This window comes from Pimephales promelas, chromosome 8 (assembly GCF_988280905.1).
Source record: "Pimephales promelas chromosome 8, fPimPro1.hap1.1, whole genome shotgun sequence".
Classification (NCBI taxonomy): Eukaryota; Metazoa; Chordata; class Actinopteri; order Cypriniformes; family Leuciscidae; genus Pimephales; species Pimephales promelas.
The window spans coordinates 9,770,245-9,791,047 of record NC_142776.1 but is presented as its reverse complement, the minus strand read 5'-3'; the positions used below and the strand labels follow the sequence as shown (position 1 = coordinate 9,791,047).

Genomic DNA, 20,803 nt, shown 5'->3' with positions numbered 1-20,803 from the left:
CACAGACACTGCAGTGCTTCTAAAAAAAAAAAAAAAATTGGTTGTTTGAACTAGACCTTTTTTTCCTTTAGAATAACAACTTGTTCATCAAAAGTGAGAGAATGACACCAGCATTTACTTGCCTAAAAAAATTAGAACAAAGAGTAGGATTTATAGGGTGCTTTCATTTGCAAATCACTGCAGGCTGCATCCATGTTATTCTAGTGGTCGTTTAGGGCACTTCCTGTTTGTTTTCCTTCTTCATTTACAGTAGTTTCCATCATAACTATATGTGCTAGTCTAAGGGATAGCTAACCTAAACATTTTCCATTAATTTACTCACCCTCAGGCTACAGGAAGCTCGCACTCCAGACTGCCATAAACACGCTCAGTTTGCCGAGGCTGTGGATTACAGGTAATAATGTTGTAAATAATGTTCAGTTTCTTGCACAGACATTTTTTTTTCACCTCATTAGTCCTCAATGTATCATCCGAAACCACAAGTATTAATGGGATAGTTCACTTTGAAAATAATTTTGCTATGTTTTAGCTTACCTCAAGGGCATCCAAGATGTAGGTGTCTTAGTTTCCGCAGTAGTTTCAATTTTGATATTTTTAGGTCAAACCATTCTTGTCTGTCAGTCATATAATGCAGGTCTATTGTCACCACGTAAAAAAAACATGCACAGAGAAGTCCAGATTAAACATGATTTAATGAATCATAAATGTACACATTGATGGCCTAAGACACTAAACAAGCTGTTTGTGTAAGACAACGAACAGTATATACAGTATATCGTTTTTACCTCTTATAACCACAGCCACGTCCAAGTGATCTGAGGGCGCGGGCGCTTCGGTCTGCGCAAGTGCCGGAAAGCACCGGAAGTGGTCTCTCGCACGTGTACAGTACGTCACTCATTATTTACACAGAGATTTCGGAAGTGTTACCTTCCACAGTGAAGATTTAAACATATTTACATATACATGAAATCGCAATGGAAGACGATTTCGATATATCAACAGACAACGTTACATTTTTTTCACAACCATATTTTGATCACTTCCAACGCTTTCCGGCACTTGCGCAGACCGAAGCGCCCACGCCCTCAGATCACTTGAACGTGGCTGTGGTTACAAGAGGTAAAACGATATAAATACTGTTCGTTTTCTCACACCAACTGCTCGTTTTGTGTCTTAGGCCATCAATGTGTACTTACATTTACGAGTCATTAAATCATGTTTAATCTGGACTTAATCTTAATCTGGACTCTATGTATGCTCTTTGAGGTGGTGACCATAGACCTGCATTATGAGAGACAAGAACGCTTTGACCTAAAAATATCAAAATTGAAACTACTGCGGAAACAAAGACACCTACATCGTGGATGCCCTTGAGGTAAGCTAAAACATACCAAAAATTTATTTCAAAGTGAACTACCCCTTTAAAGCCACAGTCCACAGTTTTTCCTCTGTCTCCATCTCTGTTCAAAATCTGCAATTGCAGTTATTCGCAGAATTATCAACTTTGCGTGAGTTGTACTTCGACACGACACAGCGTGGATGAACACGCCGGTCTGGATACTGTCATTCAGAATCACAGATTATTCTTTTTGGAAGTGTGACCAACATAATAATTTTCACCGGAAAATGTCATCTGAACTATTAAGTAACATCCACTTTTGTCACGGTTCTGACATTGCAGTAAATCACGCTGATTAAATCTAAAAATCACATATTTCACGCTAACACAGTCTAATCCCAAAAAGTCATATAACTGACGTTTTGGGACGTATTTTGACCATACGTCAATATCCGCCTTTTTAGGGCCTCCTTAAACGTCGGTAGATGGCGATCCCGGGCCGTCGTACAGGTTTAGGGTTAGGTTTAGGTATGGGGTAGAGTTAGGATCCCATAACCTCATCTACCGACGTTTAAGGGGGCCCTAAAAAGGCGAATATTGACGTATGGTCAAAAGACGTCCCAAAACGTCAGTTATATGACGTCTTGGGATGAGACCGAGTTGTTCACGCAAACCGTACAAAATATAATTGTTCTCAAATTGTGAATGTTAACAACGTCAGCATTGCTTGACTACATGTAACGGCCTTCCGATATGTATCCTTGTTTTCGCATGGGTCCGGTTGCAGTCTCTCTCTTTTCTTTACTTTTTTTTTTTTTTTTGTCGCCACTACGAAGTCTGAACAAAGTCTTGCATTTTACAGTGGGTGAGTCACTGGTGATTGTCGGTTGAACCTTTCTGGTTCACTGGCTGGCATATGTATTTTCTCAAATAAGTATTTTGAATAATTTTTAAACCAAAAAAAGCTACGGACTTCAGCTCTATATTACTTTTGCCTGTTTTTGACTCTCAAAGTGACGGTAGCCATTGACTTGGATTATGAATCACCAAGGACCCCGGTTTCAGCTAAAAATATTATGCCATTGGTTTAGAAAACAGATATTCCTGTCCCAAACTCACATCAATGGACCAGAGCAATGTTCGGACAGGCACAAGAGAGCAACAGTCTTTTCAGGGAAACAAACATATAAATGACCAACGCATTCTCATCCTTTAGAGTCTTATAGAACGCTATATGAGAAAACGGCGCTATACTACGCACATGGCACCCGTTATCATTAATATAACACACGCTGTGATGGTTAGGTTTAGGTGTGGGGTAGGGTAGGGTAGTCTCATATTACGCGAAAGGATTTACGACGCCTTGGGTTCGCGTGAATATTAACGATAAAGGGTGCCATGTAGTATAGCGCCGTTTTGTCATATAGCATTCTATGTGACGCTAAAGGAGGAGAACGGGCTGAAATGAATACATATTTTAATTTGAATGAACAGCTGACTGTTGATGTGTCTGTTCAGTCCAACAAGCTGGAAATAATAGGGCAAACTAATAAAATTTGCGCTTTTGGTCACTTGCCCAGAACTGCTGCTGTTACATTAAAGTAAACTATGACTTGGTAACACTCACAAACAGATTATTTTTGCTAAGAGAGACAGTGAATGGCAATGAAAGAATCTGGAACCGGCTCTCTTGTCTCTGAACTTTTGAATTTGTTTTTGTTTATAAACACCATTGCAAATAAAAAATCTGATCAACTGCCAATTGCCTCATTTGAAAGCATTAATGTTCTGCAAGCAAAATCACTGTGAACTGTGAATATTATAATATTATAATGACCTGAATCAATACGAAAATTAAATTAAATAATAAATGACTCAGTAACAACTTTTTTTTCTTTGAGATCCATATATCCATTAAGTTGCATTTAAAACATTGAAACACACATAAACACACATTAGAAAAGAACAAAATTTTGTCTGAGAAAGAGGCAGACAGCTAAAGTTTCTGAGGCATGTCTACTCAATTATGTTTTAAAGGCAGGGCTTAATCAAAACAAGATCAAGATTCTAGAAAGTTCGAAAGATATTTGCTGTTATAGAGTCTGTGCTGACGTCTGTCTAAGTTTGCATTGCATAAAACGCACTGATGACATGTGATGTCTGAGCAAGCAGGGACAGGGTGCACAGAAGTATGGAAACACTTACGTTGACAAACTGGTAGTACATCGTATAATTGCATTTGGACTGATTGGACGAACATTTTATGGTCCTACACCTTCCACAGATGATATATACATTTAGACCACTTAACAGTCCCTCCAGGATTTCACGATTTTTTTTTTTTTGTGTGATTTTTGCGATCAAAATGACTGATTTTGTGGTGGTAATTTCCAAAAATTTGTGAAAAAATTTGCAATTTATATCTAACATTTACCATAATAGTATTCAGTCCTTCCAGAAAAACGCAGAGTTTTTTTGTGATTGTTGCGGGCAAAAATTGATTGATTACGCGGCCTGTTTTCTTTAAAAATGCGATGGAATATGCAGGATATTTAGGCAATTTTATGCAATGAAATTGCAGGAATTTGCAAAAATTGAGGGAACTTGCAAAAATTGCAGTTTGATGAAAAAGAGAAAAAAAGTGATTGCCCCAACATCCTGTTCTCACTAGGCTAATGTAAGAGTTATTTCTTATTACTTATTACAATCGCCTCCGTGAGTCTGTCTGGCGTCGCGTAATTGCGTCACTTCATAACATTCCCATGGAAACGGGGGGAAATGGCTGCTCTTGTGTGAAGCAAACGCAACATTTTTCAACTTTCTGCTAAGATACATGTGACTTTTTTGCAACGAAAATGCGAGGATTATGAAATTATGCAAACCCCGCATATTTTGCACGGAAATCGGCAATTTATGCGACGAAAGTGCGACGTATTTGAAAAAATGCGGCCCCCGCATAAATATGCGGACTTTGGCTGATTTTGCATTGAATTCAGCGATCGCATAATCGCGTTTTTCAGGAGGGACTGACTTAACGTAGTGATTGCTATCAGGATGTGAAGAGACATTCAACCAGCATAACAATGAAATTCTGGAACAAATCAACTACCCTGCCTTTAGGTCTGAAGCTAACAAACTTCTTCCAATACCAAACTACTTTTGTTTTGCACATTGTTGCAGGTTACACCAAAGCCAGCCATCCAACGACAGCACTCACCATGGCACCTAAACCATGCACACAGACTCACACACACACGCCCAACACACAATCACCTCCCAGCCCTCTGCTGAGCTGTTTGTTTAGGAATCTTGGCCTGAAAATTGTATTCCATCGACCATGCTCGCTATCAACACACAATTATCTGGGTTAATCATGTGGAACAGTGGCAAATTCACCTGGGGCTTAGGAACTAATGACATTCGCGTCTGGCCTGCTTTAGTGAAATAGCCCCACACCTGCAGCAGGAGAGACGAGATTGCCAAAGAAAATTTGGTCTCATTTTGCCCCCCTCCCATCTACCAATGCACCCTCACTCTCTTTCTCTCTCCCTCTCTTTCTCCTTTTTAAATCTCCTCTTTTTTCTGCTCTTACAACTGTTTCCATTCATACCTTCTCTTTCTTTCTGAACTCTGCTGGTTTTATCCTTTCGCCTTCTCTTTTCTTTTTTATTCTCTTTTTATTGTTGTGTCATTCTTTCCATCTCCTCCTTCCACATACCCATTGATTTCATTCAGGTGTCATCTTCGCTGTTTCCAATTTTAAACGACGAGTCCGCCAGAATACATCAGCAGAGAGCGTCAGAGTTGTCATTGTCAATTGGGTGAAGAATGCCATTCTGATCAGGGTATCAAGACTCATCAGACGGGAAATGCATAAAACACCAGAGAATCAGACGAAAGCCGAGATGCTGGACGGCGAGATGTGCTCACGCTGCATAATTATGGTGCGATTGTGAGCCAGCAGAAAGATGCTGTCACGACATCACCTCTCCCACAATCCCCCGGCTATATGAAGTCATTTCAGCCAACTTCCAATACAGGAAGAGAGTCTCATCGCTCATAATTATTTATCGATACTGCGACATACTTTTCTCATCACAGGCCGCATCCATGTGTGAAATAGCAGCGTGCAACTGGGAGATTATTACCTGTGTGATTGTGATAGGCTCCCTGTGTGCTTGGTATAATCAGCAGACAAGGCTGCCAATCAATGCAGCAGTGAATCAACTCAACTCTCTGCCTCAATCACATGGGTGTTGCATCTAGATCTAGGTAAGTTGGCATACTGTCTTACATGCAAACTGCATTGCCAGCACCCATCACTTCCACAAAAGAAGACATGCATTTATGTTAATCATCATGTCAGATGCCAAGCAAGTGTGAATAGAAAGCTATTGTATGGTGATTCAGTCCTAGAACGCAGAGTATAATATAGCAAACAGTTCACACAAGAGGCCAGACGCCATCTAGCACTCTTGTACATGCTGTCTATACACTTGTTATGCACATCTCGCATAAAGACCTTTGCGAGTCAACTCCTCCACACCGGGCCAAGAAGCTTCAAATTAATTGAAAACTAAAATAAATAATCAAATTTAAGGCTTAAAGGTGCATTTTAGCACACGTGAAGGAAGCGTGCACATAGGACCGTGGTGGTGTTATCCTCCAAAGTCCATGACATGGTTTAACAGTCTCATAGAATTTATAAAACGCCCCTGAAGGCCCACATAATCTCTCCTTTTTTTCCGCTTAATGGGAGATAATACAGGAGCATACCCTGATGAATCAACACGCAACAGCAGCTTTAGTTTGATAATTAATACCGACGTTGGAAATAGATTTGTGATTTGGCAGCGAAAGTCTCTTAGTCTGATACGGCACAAGCCAAGCCCCCGTTCCAGCCGGATCTGCATCCATTCAGCTAATCTCATTTTTTCAATAGTGTTAATTCTTTGACTAAAGCCTGTTATCTCATTAAGAGCCCTGCCATGGGATCCGATGGCACCCTGACATCTGTATTCATTCGCCTCAAAATTAGTCCTGACACAAATTTAATGAAAAAAAATGTCTCCAAACACAGGAGATTAGAAGACGGGCCAGGAATATCAGAAAAATTCCTTTCTATAGAAAGCGTTGTTGTTTTACTATTTTTTTTTCCCCCTTCAGAGGTGGTTTAATAACATTTCCATGCTGCCTCTGTATTCGGTTGTTTCATTAAAACCTCGTGTGTATTGAGGTCAGATGTAAATCCCTCCTTCTAAGATCCTTAAATCTTGAAGCTGAACTGGTCTTTTCTACTGTGAGTTTGGGATTCTTCACGTCAGTCTCCGATTCTATGATCAATGACATATTTGATTAGACTGTCGCATCACTTTCATTATTAATCTCATGACCAAAACAATTCCAAAGAAAAGAGGCGGGTGCTAAGTAAAATCCCTCTTCATCAGGAACCTTACTTCCTCATTGTTCACACCTCCTCCTCCCATCGGTCCCTGCTGCACGAGTACCAGCACTGATAATTCTCTGCTTGAAAAAAGACATGAAAGCACTCATGGATGAAAGAAACTTGGATTTAATCTTTCTCTCGCTCACACTTCCAGTACACTGTGTCGATCATTTTTCTCAGGAAGAGTGTGGAGAGGCTGGGATGTGAAGCGGGGAGAACAGAAGAAAAGAGAGAATATTGCTGCAAACTCATTAGTGAGAAGCAAAAAAGTTTTCCATCCCTAACGTGACAAATAAGAGCGTTTAATCTAGAGTTTAAAACACAAATTGTTAAATTGATCAAATTTGGCTCTACAATGTTGTACATCAAGACAAAAGTAATTACATATTTCCTTACATCTTGAATACTGCTACACAACTTATTTTTTGTTTATTTCTATAAGTTACATTTTTTAAAAGTAAAGGGTATTTTTACGCATTATCTTGAATTATTAATATACTGTATACACATTACGTTTTTGTAAGTTGCACCCCAAAACAACCTGAAATAACCTTGTCTTGTCATAAAATGGTCAAATTATTTAGTGAGTTATTGACACAAAATGACCAACACAGTCTCATGAAGATGCGTATCTATACCACGAGTGTCATTTCTCGTGGCATTTATACGCCAAAAGTGTTTTTTTCGTGTATATGGTACGCACTAAAAAACCCTGGGTTAGGTTTAGGGGGGAGGGGGGTGGGGAGTTCGTGCGTATTATACGCAAAAAAGTGCGTATCATATGTACGCGAAAATCGCATGCCAAATACGCGCAAAAACTGTTTTTGGCGTATAAATGCCACGAGAAATGACATTCGTGCCATAGACACGAACTTTCATGAGATCGGGCTGAAATGACACATTGTGTCTTCTTGTTGGTTGCAGCACATGATTTTGTTGGCCACACCAACTTGACTTTCATTTCGGAAGTCTTTCAAAAATTGATATAAAGTGTAGCAGTTTTCTTAAAATATTTTTTTCTAAGAAATAATTTTAAAAAATGGCTAAAAAGTTAATAAGGAATTTCAATACTTAAATTATGCCTTTCTTTTAATTATGACATCAGAGCAGTTTTTAATTGCATTCCCTTCAAAAATAACTAAATATTTTTTTTTAATTAAAAAATTAAAAGCAGAAGAGGGGTATTCTCTGTCTGAAAGTCTCTGTCTGAATTAATTGAAGAGTTCAGATGCAAAAGCCTCTAAGTGCCATTTGAAATTTTCTCCTATAGAATTTTTATCAAGCTTGTATATTTAAGTTCAGTGATTTCACTTAAATGGTGATGATAATTACCTATTAATTGTTATTTAAGTGAAATTACTGAACTTAAATATACAAGTTTGATAAAAATCATCATTAAAGAAGAAAATTTCAAATGGCATTTAGAGGCTTTTGCATCTGAACTCTTCAATTGTATTTTTATTGTATTTTTAAATGCAATAATAGTTCCAGACAAAAAAAAGGAGCATCATGTCATTAACTCTTAGAAACTGACAAAGAATCATCAGCATTGAAACTACATCCTTTGAAATAAATAGTTTTAAAAAATTGGGCCTTATATTAATAACCAATTGAGATTATAAATAAGAGGAGAAATCTAAGAACACTTTTAAATTCAAATGATTAAAGGTCTAACTAATATATCAGCAAACGGAAAACCGAAACAAAGAAAACACAGTACAATGCACTACATGCATATATTATCTCTCCTAAAAAGAGTAGTGGGCAGCCCTGGCAGAGTGAAAGAGAGGAGGGTCTGCCAGGCTCAGTGCCAAAGATGGACAGGGGTTTGTTCATCACCTCAGTGTGTGTGACATGTCTAACAGCGGCATGCTGATCTCTCCGATCCTCATTAACCTGCCGCAGAGCAGAGAGGGGAAGCACGGGGCACAGGGGCGCACAGCAATCACAGAACTCATTATGGACCCCTAAAAGAGTTGGCCAGAGCGAGTGAGCAACAGAGAGAGAGAGAAACACAGAATAGCCAAAGGAATGAGAGTGCTGGCAGGAATCTCTGGAAAATTAAAGAACAGCCTTTTGCTGAAGAGTTCTCTGTAAATGAGATATAAGTGGGATTCACACAATTCAGAAGACATTCACAGCACCGCAGATTGTAGCCCCTAAATTCGAATCAAATCAACTGTCTGTTTTCCTCCCTGATAATATAAAAGGAGCCATCCAATGCTCTCTCCAGGGACAACATGCCAGGCCCCAGGCCCTTTGAGCAAAAGCTCAGACAAAGCATCATCTCAGAATATGACCTCCAGAGGGCCCACTCATAAACAGACAGCGCTCAAAGGAAGAAGGGAGCATAATTGTGGAAGGGACAGTGGTCCAACACCAGGTCCCCTGGTTGAGAGGTCTTGAATCCAGAAACAGCCATTTTCTCTTCCTGGCTAGCATGTGTAGGAGGTAATTGTGCCCCCTGGGTGTGTGTTAGATGAATAGTTTGGCATACAAGCGGTCTATAGCCTGCATTGAATAAAATCATATGAAGTGCAATTTCAATAAAATATCATCTATAGTGTATAAGTAAACCATCAAAGAATATATTTTTCCTTGATGGTTACACTATACATATTTCCTTGAAAACATGTGAGTGAGCACAATCTTCAATATTAAATGGTTACTATTTTTGAAAGTATTTTTGCAAATATCTTGACTTGACTAATTAATAAACAACATGTTTTTTTTGGGAAGTCGCACCACATAATGTTTTATAACCTGAACTAACCTTGCCTTGTCATAAAATGGTCAAATATTATGTTTTAAGAGACTTATTGACATTACACACATTCATGTGGGCCTTCAGGGGTCCTCTCTATGCTATCATTTTTTTATTGTAGTTGTTTTCTTTTATTTTTCTTTCCCTTGTTTTTGGCCTGTTGATTGAATTAAAAAATAATAATAATAATTGTCGCAATGAAACGTCACAATCTTTGGTGCAATTTTTTTTTTTATAGCTACTTTAAATGGACAATAATTACAACTGGAAAATAATATTACATTTTTATGGCCTATAATTAAATGTTAGCTAACAAAAACAAACAGTTTTCATTCTGAGGGATGCCAACTTTAAGTTTGCTTTGCAGTAAACTTTGGCATTGTAGTTTTTTTATCCATTTGATTTATTTATTTGTAGGCTGTGTGTGTGAGTTTACAGCATCTCATAGCTTTTCTTTTATCCTATCTCGAAGAGAAACAGTGAAGAGATTAAAATGCTTCACCGCTTGTCGTTAAAGCTCCTGGGGTAATTGTTCTGGACAGTTCTATCTCTCTGGGACAAAGACCCTCGGTGATGAGGGGGACGAACAACTGCGCGAGCTGTGCGGATGACAGTCGAGCCGCGGGAAAATATCGCGTGGGGGGTTGTGGGCAAGCACCGGTAATGAATCTGCCAACAGACGCAGTGGAAGAAAGAAAAAAATTGAATCTGAGGTGATTTGACCGAATACGACTCCCCTTTATTCATTAAAACTACCTTAAAACATCAATTCATCGTGGTGGTTTGACGAGGGTCAGGACTGACAGAGATGTTTAAATTGGCGGAAGCGGATGTGACAGGTCCAGGTGTAATTATACACGCCAAACTCGCTACTCAGATTAACGGCGCGGAGCTTTGCGTCAAACATTAAAGACAGATCTGCGCTGATGAGGCGCTTCACTTCATCTAAGTCAAACTCCACCATCTCTCGGAACATCTCAGGGGTCTGTTTGCCTTTTCCAATTATAAAGGTGTGACAATAGGCCGAACGAATGTATTGTGATTCTTTAATGCAAGAATCACTGTAGAGGAAAATGGAGAACATTGAGGTTTAGATCAAAATGTGCCAATTTAATTCATGTTTATTTCAAATGTACAGTTATTATCTGAGCTCCCGTGTCTTATTCATAAAACAGTGATTTATTTTTCAATCTCAACACTGTTGTTTCAGCTATCTGGGATCAGCTTTTGGATAAGACTCAGTTCCCTGGGGTGAGCGCTGCTTTAATGTCAAAGTTATCAAGATCTGAAGCAACACTGCTCTCTAGTGGCTACTTTCTATAAGACAGTCCATATTTATGCATTAAACACATTCAATGGATAAACGTCTTGCAAACGTAGCCTACACTTCTGGTCAAAAATTGGAATAATTAAGTTTTTTTTTTTTTTTTTTTTTTTTTGACTGTTCAATGTTTTTGAAAGAAGTCTCTTATTCTCAACGCTGTTTGAAGGCCTACTGTATTTGATAAAAAATATATGCAGTAAAAATAGTATTGTGAAATGTTCTTAAGATTACCTTCAAATTAATATTTAAATTACTTTATTAAACTGTAATTTACCTGTGTGATGACAAAGCTGAACTTTCAGCAGCCATTAATGGTTCTTATTATTAGTGTCTGCTTAATATTTTTGTGGAAAACGTAATACAGAAGTCAGGATTCTTTGATGAATAGAAAGTTTTAAAAAATAACAGCATTTATTTTAAATAGAAATATTTTGTAATGTTATAAATGTCTTTACTGTCACTTTTGATCAATTTAGTGCATCCTGCTGCAGAGGGCAGGGTTTCAAGAGCTTGTGTGTGTTAGCAGCTGCGATTTCCTCACACAGAGACACTAAAATGACAGAAACTTTTCTCCCTTTGATGTTAAAATGGAGTCATTCAAATATGGAAAGACTCAAGAAAGTGACAACATGTAGAATACAACAGGACGCTCTGATTGGTTAGTTGATGAATTTATGTTGCTGATGTGGAGTTAACTATCTTCAATTAGGATATTCTGTCATGTAATCTATAAATCGCTCATATAGGAACTGTTGTGAGATGCACTAGGGGGGCTTTGAGTGTTGTAACTTTGATAATGTTGTTTATGCTCAAACAGCAACATTACACACTAACTAAAGGAAGAAAAGTGAAATCATACTTTACCACCCCTTTAAAATGGAAAACAGTTCTTTTAATTTGTAAAAATATTTTATAAATAATATATATTATTTTTGATAAAAAGTCAAGTAATAACAGTAATATTGTTAAATATTAAACTGTAACCTTGGAGAAAGAATTTCAAAAACATTACTGCGAAAATTAAAATGCTTTTCTTGCATAGCCTAGTGTTTTTGTCTTGTTTCCCATCCAAATATCTAAAAGTCATTACATCAAAATGCATAGCATAAGATATAAACATGTTAAATTATCTTCCAGTGGGGCAATAAAACGAATCTTAAAAACAAGATTACTTTTCTTACCCCACTGGCAGATAATTTTGCAATGACGTCTATATAAAGAAGCTGTGTGTTGCTACCGGAGCACCTTCCCCTATCCGAGGAACGCTTTGGAGGAGCATGTCCGGTTGTTCCCTGCCGGTCAACTGCTTCAGGGCTCGGACATAGGGCTAGGAATGCACACGTTTTGGCTTTGTGCCCTTGGGAAACCGTTTTTACAATGCCGCCACCTCTGGTGCTTTGAGGCACAGCAGTTTCCAGTGAGCTATTGGCCCTGTTTCCGCTTAGGAATATTGCGGAACTAAGAGGAGATACACTCCCTCCGAGGAGGAAGTTAGAGAAGTATGGCTAATTTGTTTCCTGCCGTTCATCCTCTTCATGGCGTCGTATATATTACTCAGTCTACCCTTGAGGTCAGTCTCCAGAGACTGATATATCTTTCAGGCCAACAGAAAAAGGAGTGTTGTCACTCAAGAGGTTCTTGGGATTTTCAGGGGCTCCATGTAGAGTTAGCTTCCTTCAAGGAGGATTGTATTAAATTCAGCTTGGTTGCTTCCTGCTGGTCAGCCACTTCAGGACACTGAACTTAGCTCTCCAAGGTATACCCGAGGTCAGCCTCGAGTGCCTTGAACATTAGTGAAGTGCATGGATGCAGCACTGGTTCCTTTTATATTGATGACTGGCTGATTCTAGCACAGTCCCAGGAGATGGCGGTTCGGCATTGTCATCCTCGCCCACATAAGCGGTCAGGGTTGAGACCAAATGCCAAGAAGAGTACGCTTCTTCCTGTGCAACGGACAACTTTCTGGGAGTTGTTGGGACTTGTTTATTCTGACAGCAGTATATAGAATCAGGCTAGGCCAAGATGTCACTGTAAAGCAGTTTCAGAGACTGCTGTGACTCATGGCAGCTGCATACAATGTGATACCTTTTGGCCTGCTGTACATGAGATCATTACAGTGGTGGCTCAGAACCAAGGGGTTTTCCCTAAGGGCAGGATCAAGATTACATGATGCCCTCGTACCTTGGTGATATGAAAAAAAAAACCCTTGGTTTCTGTCCCAGGGACCTGTGTTAGGAGCATACTGTTAATGGCGTTAACGGCAGACGCTTCCTCAAAGATTAGGTGAGCGATCTTGGAAGGTCGTTCGATTCACGGTCTGTGGGGAGAGCCTCATCTCTCATGGCACATAAACGTCCTAGGGATGTTGGCTGTCTTTCTAGCTTTGATGTACTTCCTCCCAAACTTCAGGGGCAACCTTATTCTAGTTTGAACAGACAACACGTCTCCTACATAGAGTGTTGTGGTTCGAGACCCCCAGTGAGCTTGGGAGTTAAGAATGCTTTAAGAAAAAGTCCTAACATCAGGTTCAGGCCTCTGAGGGCGCAATAACGAGGGGGAGCGAAGTCCATCCGCTCTTCCGTGGAGCCCTCAGGAAATTATTTGAAAGTTGGACACGGACCTGTGCAGAACCGAGAAATGCCATAAATCTACTACCCGTAACTGACACAGACATATCTATTATTTGAAAGTTGGATGCAACCCGACCCGACTGAACCTAGCAAATTCCTACTAAGTCAATAAACAAGTTACTAAAATAAAACTTTTTGTCTTACCTAATGTTAGTAGCCTTCACCCTAACTGTGAAGCATAATGCTCCTTGCCAAGATAGTTCCATCCATGCTTAATCCACTCACTATTATAGCTTCAAAAGTCCACTTGCTGTCAGAGTGACGGATGACATGCTACTTTGCAGCTTTGCATTTTTTTTTTTATATTTCGAGTCAACTCACAAAATAATATAACTTTGACTGTTTGCCCTTTTGAACTATAATAACGATTGCTCCTTCAGTGTCATGGGCACTGACATTAGCATTATTTATTTATACTGGTCACTCAGCGGAGGTTGTAGAGACCATCTCAAACTCTAGAGCTCCCTCCACTAGGAAACTGTATACCCTAAAATTAAGAACTTTATGGTGAAGCAAATATCAGTTGGACCGAGTTAAGTGCCCAGTGGCTTCTGTGCTGGAGTTCCTTCAAGATCATTTTTCTGCCGGTATTTCCCCATCTATGCTTAAGGTCTATGTAGCTGCCAGCTGCCTTCCACGCACAATTAAGTGGTGGCTACAAGCCCAAAGTGAATGAGCTAGGAAAACAGTGCTAAACGTTTTTGAAGTTAATTTGGTTCACGGTAGATTCATGCCACTGACTCAACAAGTCACCTCTACTTTTTCCCATTAGCCAATGTTACAAATAAAATTCAGGATACATTATCAGATAAATAACTGGATGTAATTATATGCATTCTATGGCATTTAAAGGGGTCATGAACTGGCTTTTAAAATTTTATTATATTGTTGTCTGAGGTCAACTTATGACGTTCGCTTGGTTTTTGCATTCAAAAACATCATCAATGAATAAGTAATAGGCTATTTTGTACCCAAGTTGTGAGCCTTTCTGAAAAACGGTCGATTTTTATGGGCGTGTCGCACTGAAGACTTGGAAATAAACGCCCACTGCTGTGAGTGGATAACAGTTTTGCATATTATAATGAGTTTAACTCACCGGTCGGTGTACGTTGGGGAAAACGTCCAATGTTGTCAAATGGCAACCGGATTCGGAGCCCGTTCTCATCCCAAAGCGCCATATAGGACTCTTTTGCAAAAGCGTAAATATCCAACGCACATGGCACCCTTTAACGTGAAATGAGACGCAGATATATTTGGGCAGAAGGCGCCCCCTAGTGGTCTAACCCTTACCCTACACCATACCTAAACTTAACCATAACCGAAGCGTCTCATTAGACGTTAAAGGGTGCCATGTGCGTTGGATATTTACGCTTTTGCAAAAGCGTTGTATATGGCGCTTTGGGATGAGAATGCGTTGGGATTCGCCCATACATGTTCAGCCAAGAGTCCGTTTGTTGCACAATTCCTGTCAGATCCAATAATATAGACGGCACAGCACGTTTTTTACTCTTAATCGTCTGCAAATCCAGTCTTGTTTACAAAACAATCCTCAGTGAAATGAAGCGAACAGACGACCATGTTTTACCCTCATCAGCTGGAACATTATTAAATATAAAGTTTATCCATGAAGTCCTATTGGAATCCAGAGGAAGCTTATGCAGCGACTGTCTTCTTCCACAACCAGGCACTGCACAATATTCTGTATTGCTCGGTAGAACGATCCGGTTTGTCATCATGAGGTAGGCATGTATGTTAGGCTACTTAGCTATGCGTGTAATGCGCGAATCGGTGGGCGGGTTTTATTTTTACAATAAATAATCATAATTTTCTCAAAACAATTCATTACTATTGGAGTGCTACTGGACGACAATCATTATTCTCCTTACAGCTTAGCCTTTTTTGTGACAGGGATAATAGTGGAACTCTTCCAAATTGAGGGAACTGTGTGTGTCCATAGATTTCTGATAAATGAGGCACCAGGCTTTTGCCAGCTCTCTACTGCAAGATTTCAGTATCCGCCCAGAGATGGATGCCGTCTGGCCCAGAAGCCTTGTCAGGACAGACAAGTGAAAACAGTCTCTCGACTCCACCATATGCTGATCAATGATTGTTTTAAGATAATCCAGTAGCATTCAACTCATTTCTCATTTCAAAGACGTCACTCACAGAACAAACTTAAAATGTTAACAAAAATAAAAATTTTCCCCGTCTTGAAGAATAAAATAAAAATTATATTGTTGAAGCAATTTAATAATTAAACAATTGTTTGCTGGAAAAGTTATCTCCCCCCCCCCCCCCCCACCCCGCCTTAAATTAGGACAGATTCATAATTATCAGTTTTATGGGTGAATTGGGAAAGAATCATTGTCATGTTTACACAAAAACACTACACACATTCCTCTCGCAGTGAGAATGGCTGATTCTCTGTGTCCCTGGCTGATGATCTGCTGACTGATGGAAGGAGCAGGAGAAGTAGGCCAGTGAGCAAGCAGAGGAAGGCAGCAGTGGGAGCCAGCATAAAAGACGGTCCATAGTGCACACTGAGATGGAGATGAGGACACACTATGTGTCTACGCTGGAGGCCGTACCACTCTAAAGATTCCGAGACCTGAACCCACACAGCAAACAACAGCACTACCGACATGATTAAGACACCTGCATATGAAAAGAGAACATTTGAGTAAAATCACTGTAGAGTCATTACAAAGTTTTTTTTTTTCAACTACAACTTTTTTTTCTCACCTCCAGTTATAAACAGAGCCCCTCCAGCCTCATAAAGGCGATGGCTGGTCCCTGCAGTTGCACAGATTGTGACAAACCCACCAATCATCACAAAGAGGACTCCCAGAACAAATATAACGCACCAAAAGGCCCTTTGCACTGACAATAGAAAATTGAGTATTATTATTTTTACCACACAGCAAATGAGAAGGATTCCATCATATTGGCAACATGTGACCTGTTAACTCACCTGTAACAGAGTCAGCGATTCGAATCTTTGGAAGTCCTGAAATGGGAGCATGAGACAAGTAGGCTGGCATGCAAACCTTCTGGGATGGCTGATTGGCTGGTGAAAAATGAGGCAGTGTGTTTATAAGAAAGAGCAAACAATCAGGTGCTTTGATTTCTAAGGTAAAAAATGTTCCGTGACTGTGGAGAGCGAAGGCTCGTTTCTCTCTGGATTTGTCATCTATAAAGGTTAAAGAAAAAAATTAGCCGGGGTGCCCCTCACAAAAATGTGTGGAAATTTTGTGAGAGCCCGATATCCAAAATGGTTGCCGTCGGCCAATCTGGAAATTAACTTTTGAATGGTTTTTGCCCATAGTGCTGCATAATACATGGTTTCTTACACTATTTCTTACACTATTTGGGTCAAGAAATTACGGAAGCCCTGAACCGCAACCTAAAAAAAAAAAAAAGTCAGTAAAAAAAAAAAAAAATCTTAAAAAAAAAAAAATCTGTAAAAAAAAAAATCTGTAAAAAAAAAAAAAAATATAGCATTTCGAGATTAAAGTCGAAATGTTTCGAGATTAAAGTCGAAATGTTTCGAGAAGTCGGAATGTTTCGAGATTAAAGTCGGAATGTTTCGAGATTAAAGTCGGAATGTTTCGAGATTAAAGTCGAAATGTTTCGAGATTAAAGTCGAAATGTTTCGAGATTAAAGTCGAAATGTTTCGAGATTAAAGTCGAAACATTGTGCATTCATAACAGTGCGCGTCCACTGGCTCAGAGCGCGCGCGTGTGTGTAGTAAGTTGAACTGCCATGGATAAACCCAAAATAGTAGCTTTTCGGTCTCCTTTGATGAAACAAAACACACACACACACACACACACACACACACACACAGTGTGTGAAACTCGCTATTGGCCATTATGAATGCCTGTGTGTGCGGCAATGTGAGACAATGGAAAGCACACACGCGCAGCTTCTACGCGATAGCGAGTTTCACACTGTGTATGTGTGTGTGTGTGTGTTTTGTTTCATCAAAGGAAATTCAACAGGTGCCAATCTACCAGCATTAGTCTACCATTATAGGACGTTATAAAATATACTGCGCCGGAATAGACTTTAGCCTATAGGAAAACCAACACGGAAAACACTTTTCAGACTGGATGGAGAAATCCAGCTTTATGAATGAATGAATGAATGAATGAATGAATGAATGAATGAATGAATGAATGAATGAATGAATAGGGCATTTATAGCGCTTTCATATATGCCTACACTCAAAGTGCTTTACAATCATATCACAGAATCTCTCCTCAACCATAAGTGGTTATTAAATCTTAGGAAATCACAGGATCCGGCCAAATGATTGGATACAGAATGATGCACTTAAAATGTATCCAGAGCGTATTTACGGGGAAGAGGAGACCGAACAGTTACTGTTGTGTTCTCGACCCAGATAGTGTTGACTAGACGAGCACGAAAACACCTCAGTAGCACGTGTGACGTGTGTAGAATTTTGTTGAAAGCCCAGATAAAAGTAAAAAGCTACTATTTTGTGTTTATCCATGGCAGTTCGACTTCACACACACACACACGCGCGCGCGCTCTGAGCCAGTGGACGCGCACTGCACAATGTTTCGACTTTAATCTCGAAACATTTCGACTTTAATCTCGAAACATTTCGACTTTAATCTCGAAACATTCCGACTTTAATCTCGAAACATTTCGACTTTAATCTCGAAACATTTCGACTTTAATCTCGAAATGCTAGATTTTTTTTTTTTTTTTACAGATTTTTTTTTTTACAGATTTTTTTTTTTTTACAGATTTTTTTTTTTTTTTACAGATTTTTTTTTTTTACTGACTTTTTTTTTTTTTTTAGGTTGCGGTTCAGGGCTTCCGTAAGAAATTCATAAATTGTGTAGATTTATTGATTTTACCTATTTTCCGAATCTCACCATTGAAAAAAATAAGGTTCAAAATTATTTTAGCATTTTGTTGATATATTCAATGAAAATACATCACCTGAGGGTTAATATTTTTGGGCTCATATAGGGGGAATATACTCTTTTTTTTACCCTGTAAATCAGAAAATACTGCCAATAGCATTACATTTTTAGGCATAAAATGTCATAGAAATCAGGCCAAGAATGATATATCAACAAATCCCTCTGGAAAAACCTTCACAATATAGTTGGAAATAAGACTGTACTGTTTGTTGTATGTAGGTGCTACAGAAGTGGAAAATCTTCAGGAGTGTGAGAAAAAAACGTCTTAGTTACGTATGTAACCCTCGTTCCCTGAGTAGGGAACGGAGACGTTACGCCGAGTGACGACGAAAGACGACGAATGGGGTTTCGCTTAGAAAGCCTATCGACTTCAAATATTAAAAAACGAGCCAATGGCAAAGAAATGCCATGGGTCTGCGGGATTTGCATGGCGCAACTCCACCCCACCTCGTGGGTATAAAAGGAGGGTTTTTGACAAAACATCCATGTTGTAATGTGACAGTAATGTTTCGGTTGCGACCACATCACATTACAGAAGTTTAACTTGCATATTAAAACACTTCTAAAAAATACTAATGTGTTCCCATGCCACTTGCCATGCCACTTGCATCCACTCATTCATACTAATGAACTAACTTCACAAAATGTTTTGGTCAAAGATGCACATGGTCAGCACATGGTTAGCTAGCACAGTTCTGAAAAGTTGTGCACAGATAAAAACTACATTATGTAATAACACCCCACAAAATGTGCTTAATTGCAAAAAAAGGTGTTTAGTAGTAACGTTACTTAATAATACACAAAGATTTTTTAACACATTTATCTGAAAATGGTCGGCCCCATCTACTGTAGCTATGAGAGAGGACACAGGAATATTTCCTAAACAAAAATATAGGGGTGTAGTTAAAATCAGTTTCAGCCAATGGAATAAAACATACACTGTTTTGGTATAGCATGGTAATGCGGGACACATTTTTTTACAAGTGGGGGTTGGGACAGCAGTTTGCACCAATTCTTGAGAATGGCGAATTTATATGCTTCTGTTGTCTTAGTTCTTCTTGTGTTGGTTGTATATGGAGCACACTGTTACATTTTATTTCCGTGCCAGATGTCACACTTTTGTTTTAAGCCAACCCGGTCTCATCCCAAGACGTCATATAACTGACGTTTTGGGACGTCTTTTGACCATACGTCAATATTCGCCTTTTTAGGGCCCCCTTAAACATCGGTAGATGAGGTTATGGGATCCTAACTCTACCCCAGACCTAAACTTAACCCTAAACCTAACCCGTCACCTAACTGACGTTAAAGGTAAAGCGTCAGTTGTATGACGGCCCGGGATCGCCATCTACCGACGTTTAAGGGGGCCCTAAAAAGGCGGATATTGACGTATGGTCAAAAAACGTCCCAAGACGTCAGTTATATGACTTTTTGGGATGAGACTGTGTTATTTAAGCTGAGCTGTTATGATACATATCATCATCTTCACTATAATGTAACAAAATAAACTATCTCTCTCTTTTTTTTTTTTCAAATTTAACAAGCAGTAGTGCAATGGTTTTTAAGTTCCAAGTTGCATGCCAAGTACAAAAGAAGGAGTTGACCTACTGATCCAAAAAGCCAGCATGTTGTCCTGCTCTCCGTTTGTACCGCTATAGGAACATCTCCAAAAGAGGCCCTCATGGTAGAACAGGGTATTTTCAGCCTGAATGCTTGATTGTGTCTGAGAGATATCCTAATAATAATAACACAATTTACTTATAAAAATCAAGTTAAAATTGATATTATTCAATTCAGTTATTATCTTGCTGAAAATTCATCACTGCATTTGGGGCCACTTACAAACTGTTCTTTGAAAGGTTATTTGAGGAACCCAAAATATTTTTTTCTGTGGAAAAAGTTTCTTTCTTGTGGTTTCAATCAAACATATCAACTACGATGTAGGCTTATAATTCTAATAGTCTGAAGGATTAATTTATCTATTGTTCATTAAAGCTCTGTATTGCTGAATTCTCAGTCACTTGATTGTATAGTTAAAGTGTAATAAAATAAATGAACAAATCATTTGAACACATGCCAAATAAGTCTGATCCTTACCTCTGTAACTCTGAAAAAAGCCGCATGATCACAAGATTCAAATACCATAAGCCAGTAATCGGACACAAGAGATCCCAGGACGAACAATGAGCTTAGAGCTCCAAAATATCCAGCCAGGAACCGTAAAACTACAAGACGCATAGCTGCTGAAAAATCATCTTCTTGTCAGTCTTAATCAAATTGAAATGCTCACATTACTAGTTTGTTTGTGTTACCAACACTGTCCAGCTGCTTTGTTAATCAT

At 39.1% G+C, this 20,803-nt stretch overlaps 1 protein-coding gene across 1 annotated transcript; it reads right to left on the bottom strand.

The window, feature by feature from the left end:
- Positions 1-15,855: 15,855 nt before the first annotated feature.
- Positions 15,856-20,803, bottom strand: tmem182b (transmembrane protein 182b). The gene is made up of 6 exons (XM_089134626.1): positions 20,779-20,803; positions 20,560-20,702; positions 20,071-20,197; positions 16,475-16,570; positions 16,246-16,383; positions 15,856-16,158 (listed from the first exon to the last, which is right to left on the bottom strand). Exons 1-6 carry the CDS (start codon positions 20,801-20,803, stop codon positions 15,890-15,892), a joined length of 798 nt encoding a protein of 265 aa, XP_088990752.1. The 3' UTR covers positions 15,856-15,889.

Coding starts and splice junctions, on each gene's coding strand:
- tmem182b (XM_089134626.1), bottom strand. CDS start 20,803: ATGATTAACAAAGCAGCTGGACAGT. Junction 20,703..20,778: donor TAACAAAGCAGCTGGACAGT/GTTGGTAACACA, acceptor ATTTTTCAGCAG/CTATGCGTCTTGTAGTTTTA. Junction 16,159..16,245: donor GGCTCTGTTTATAACTGGAG/GTGAGAAAAAAA, acceptor TTTCATATGCAG/GTGTCTTAATCATGTCGGTA.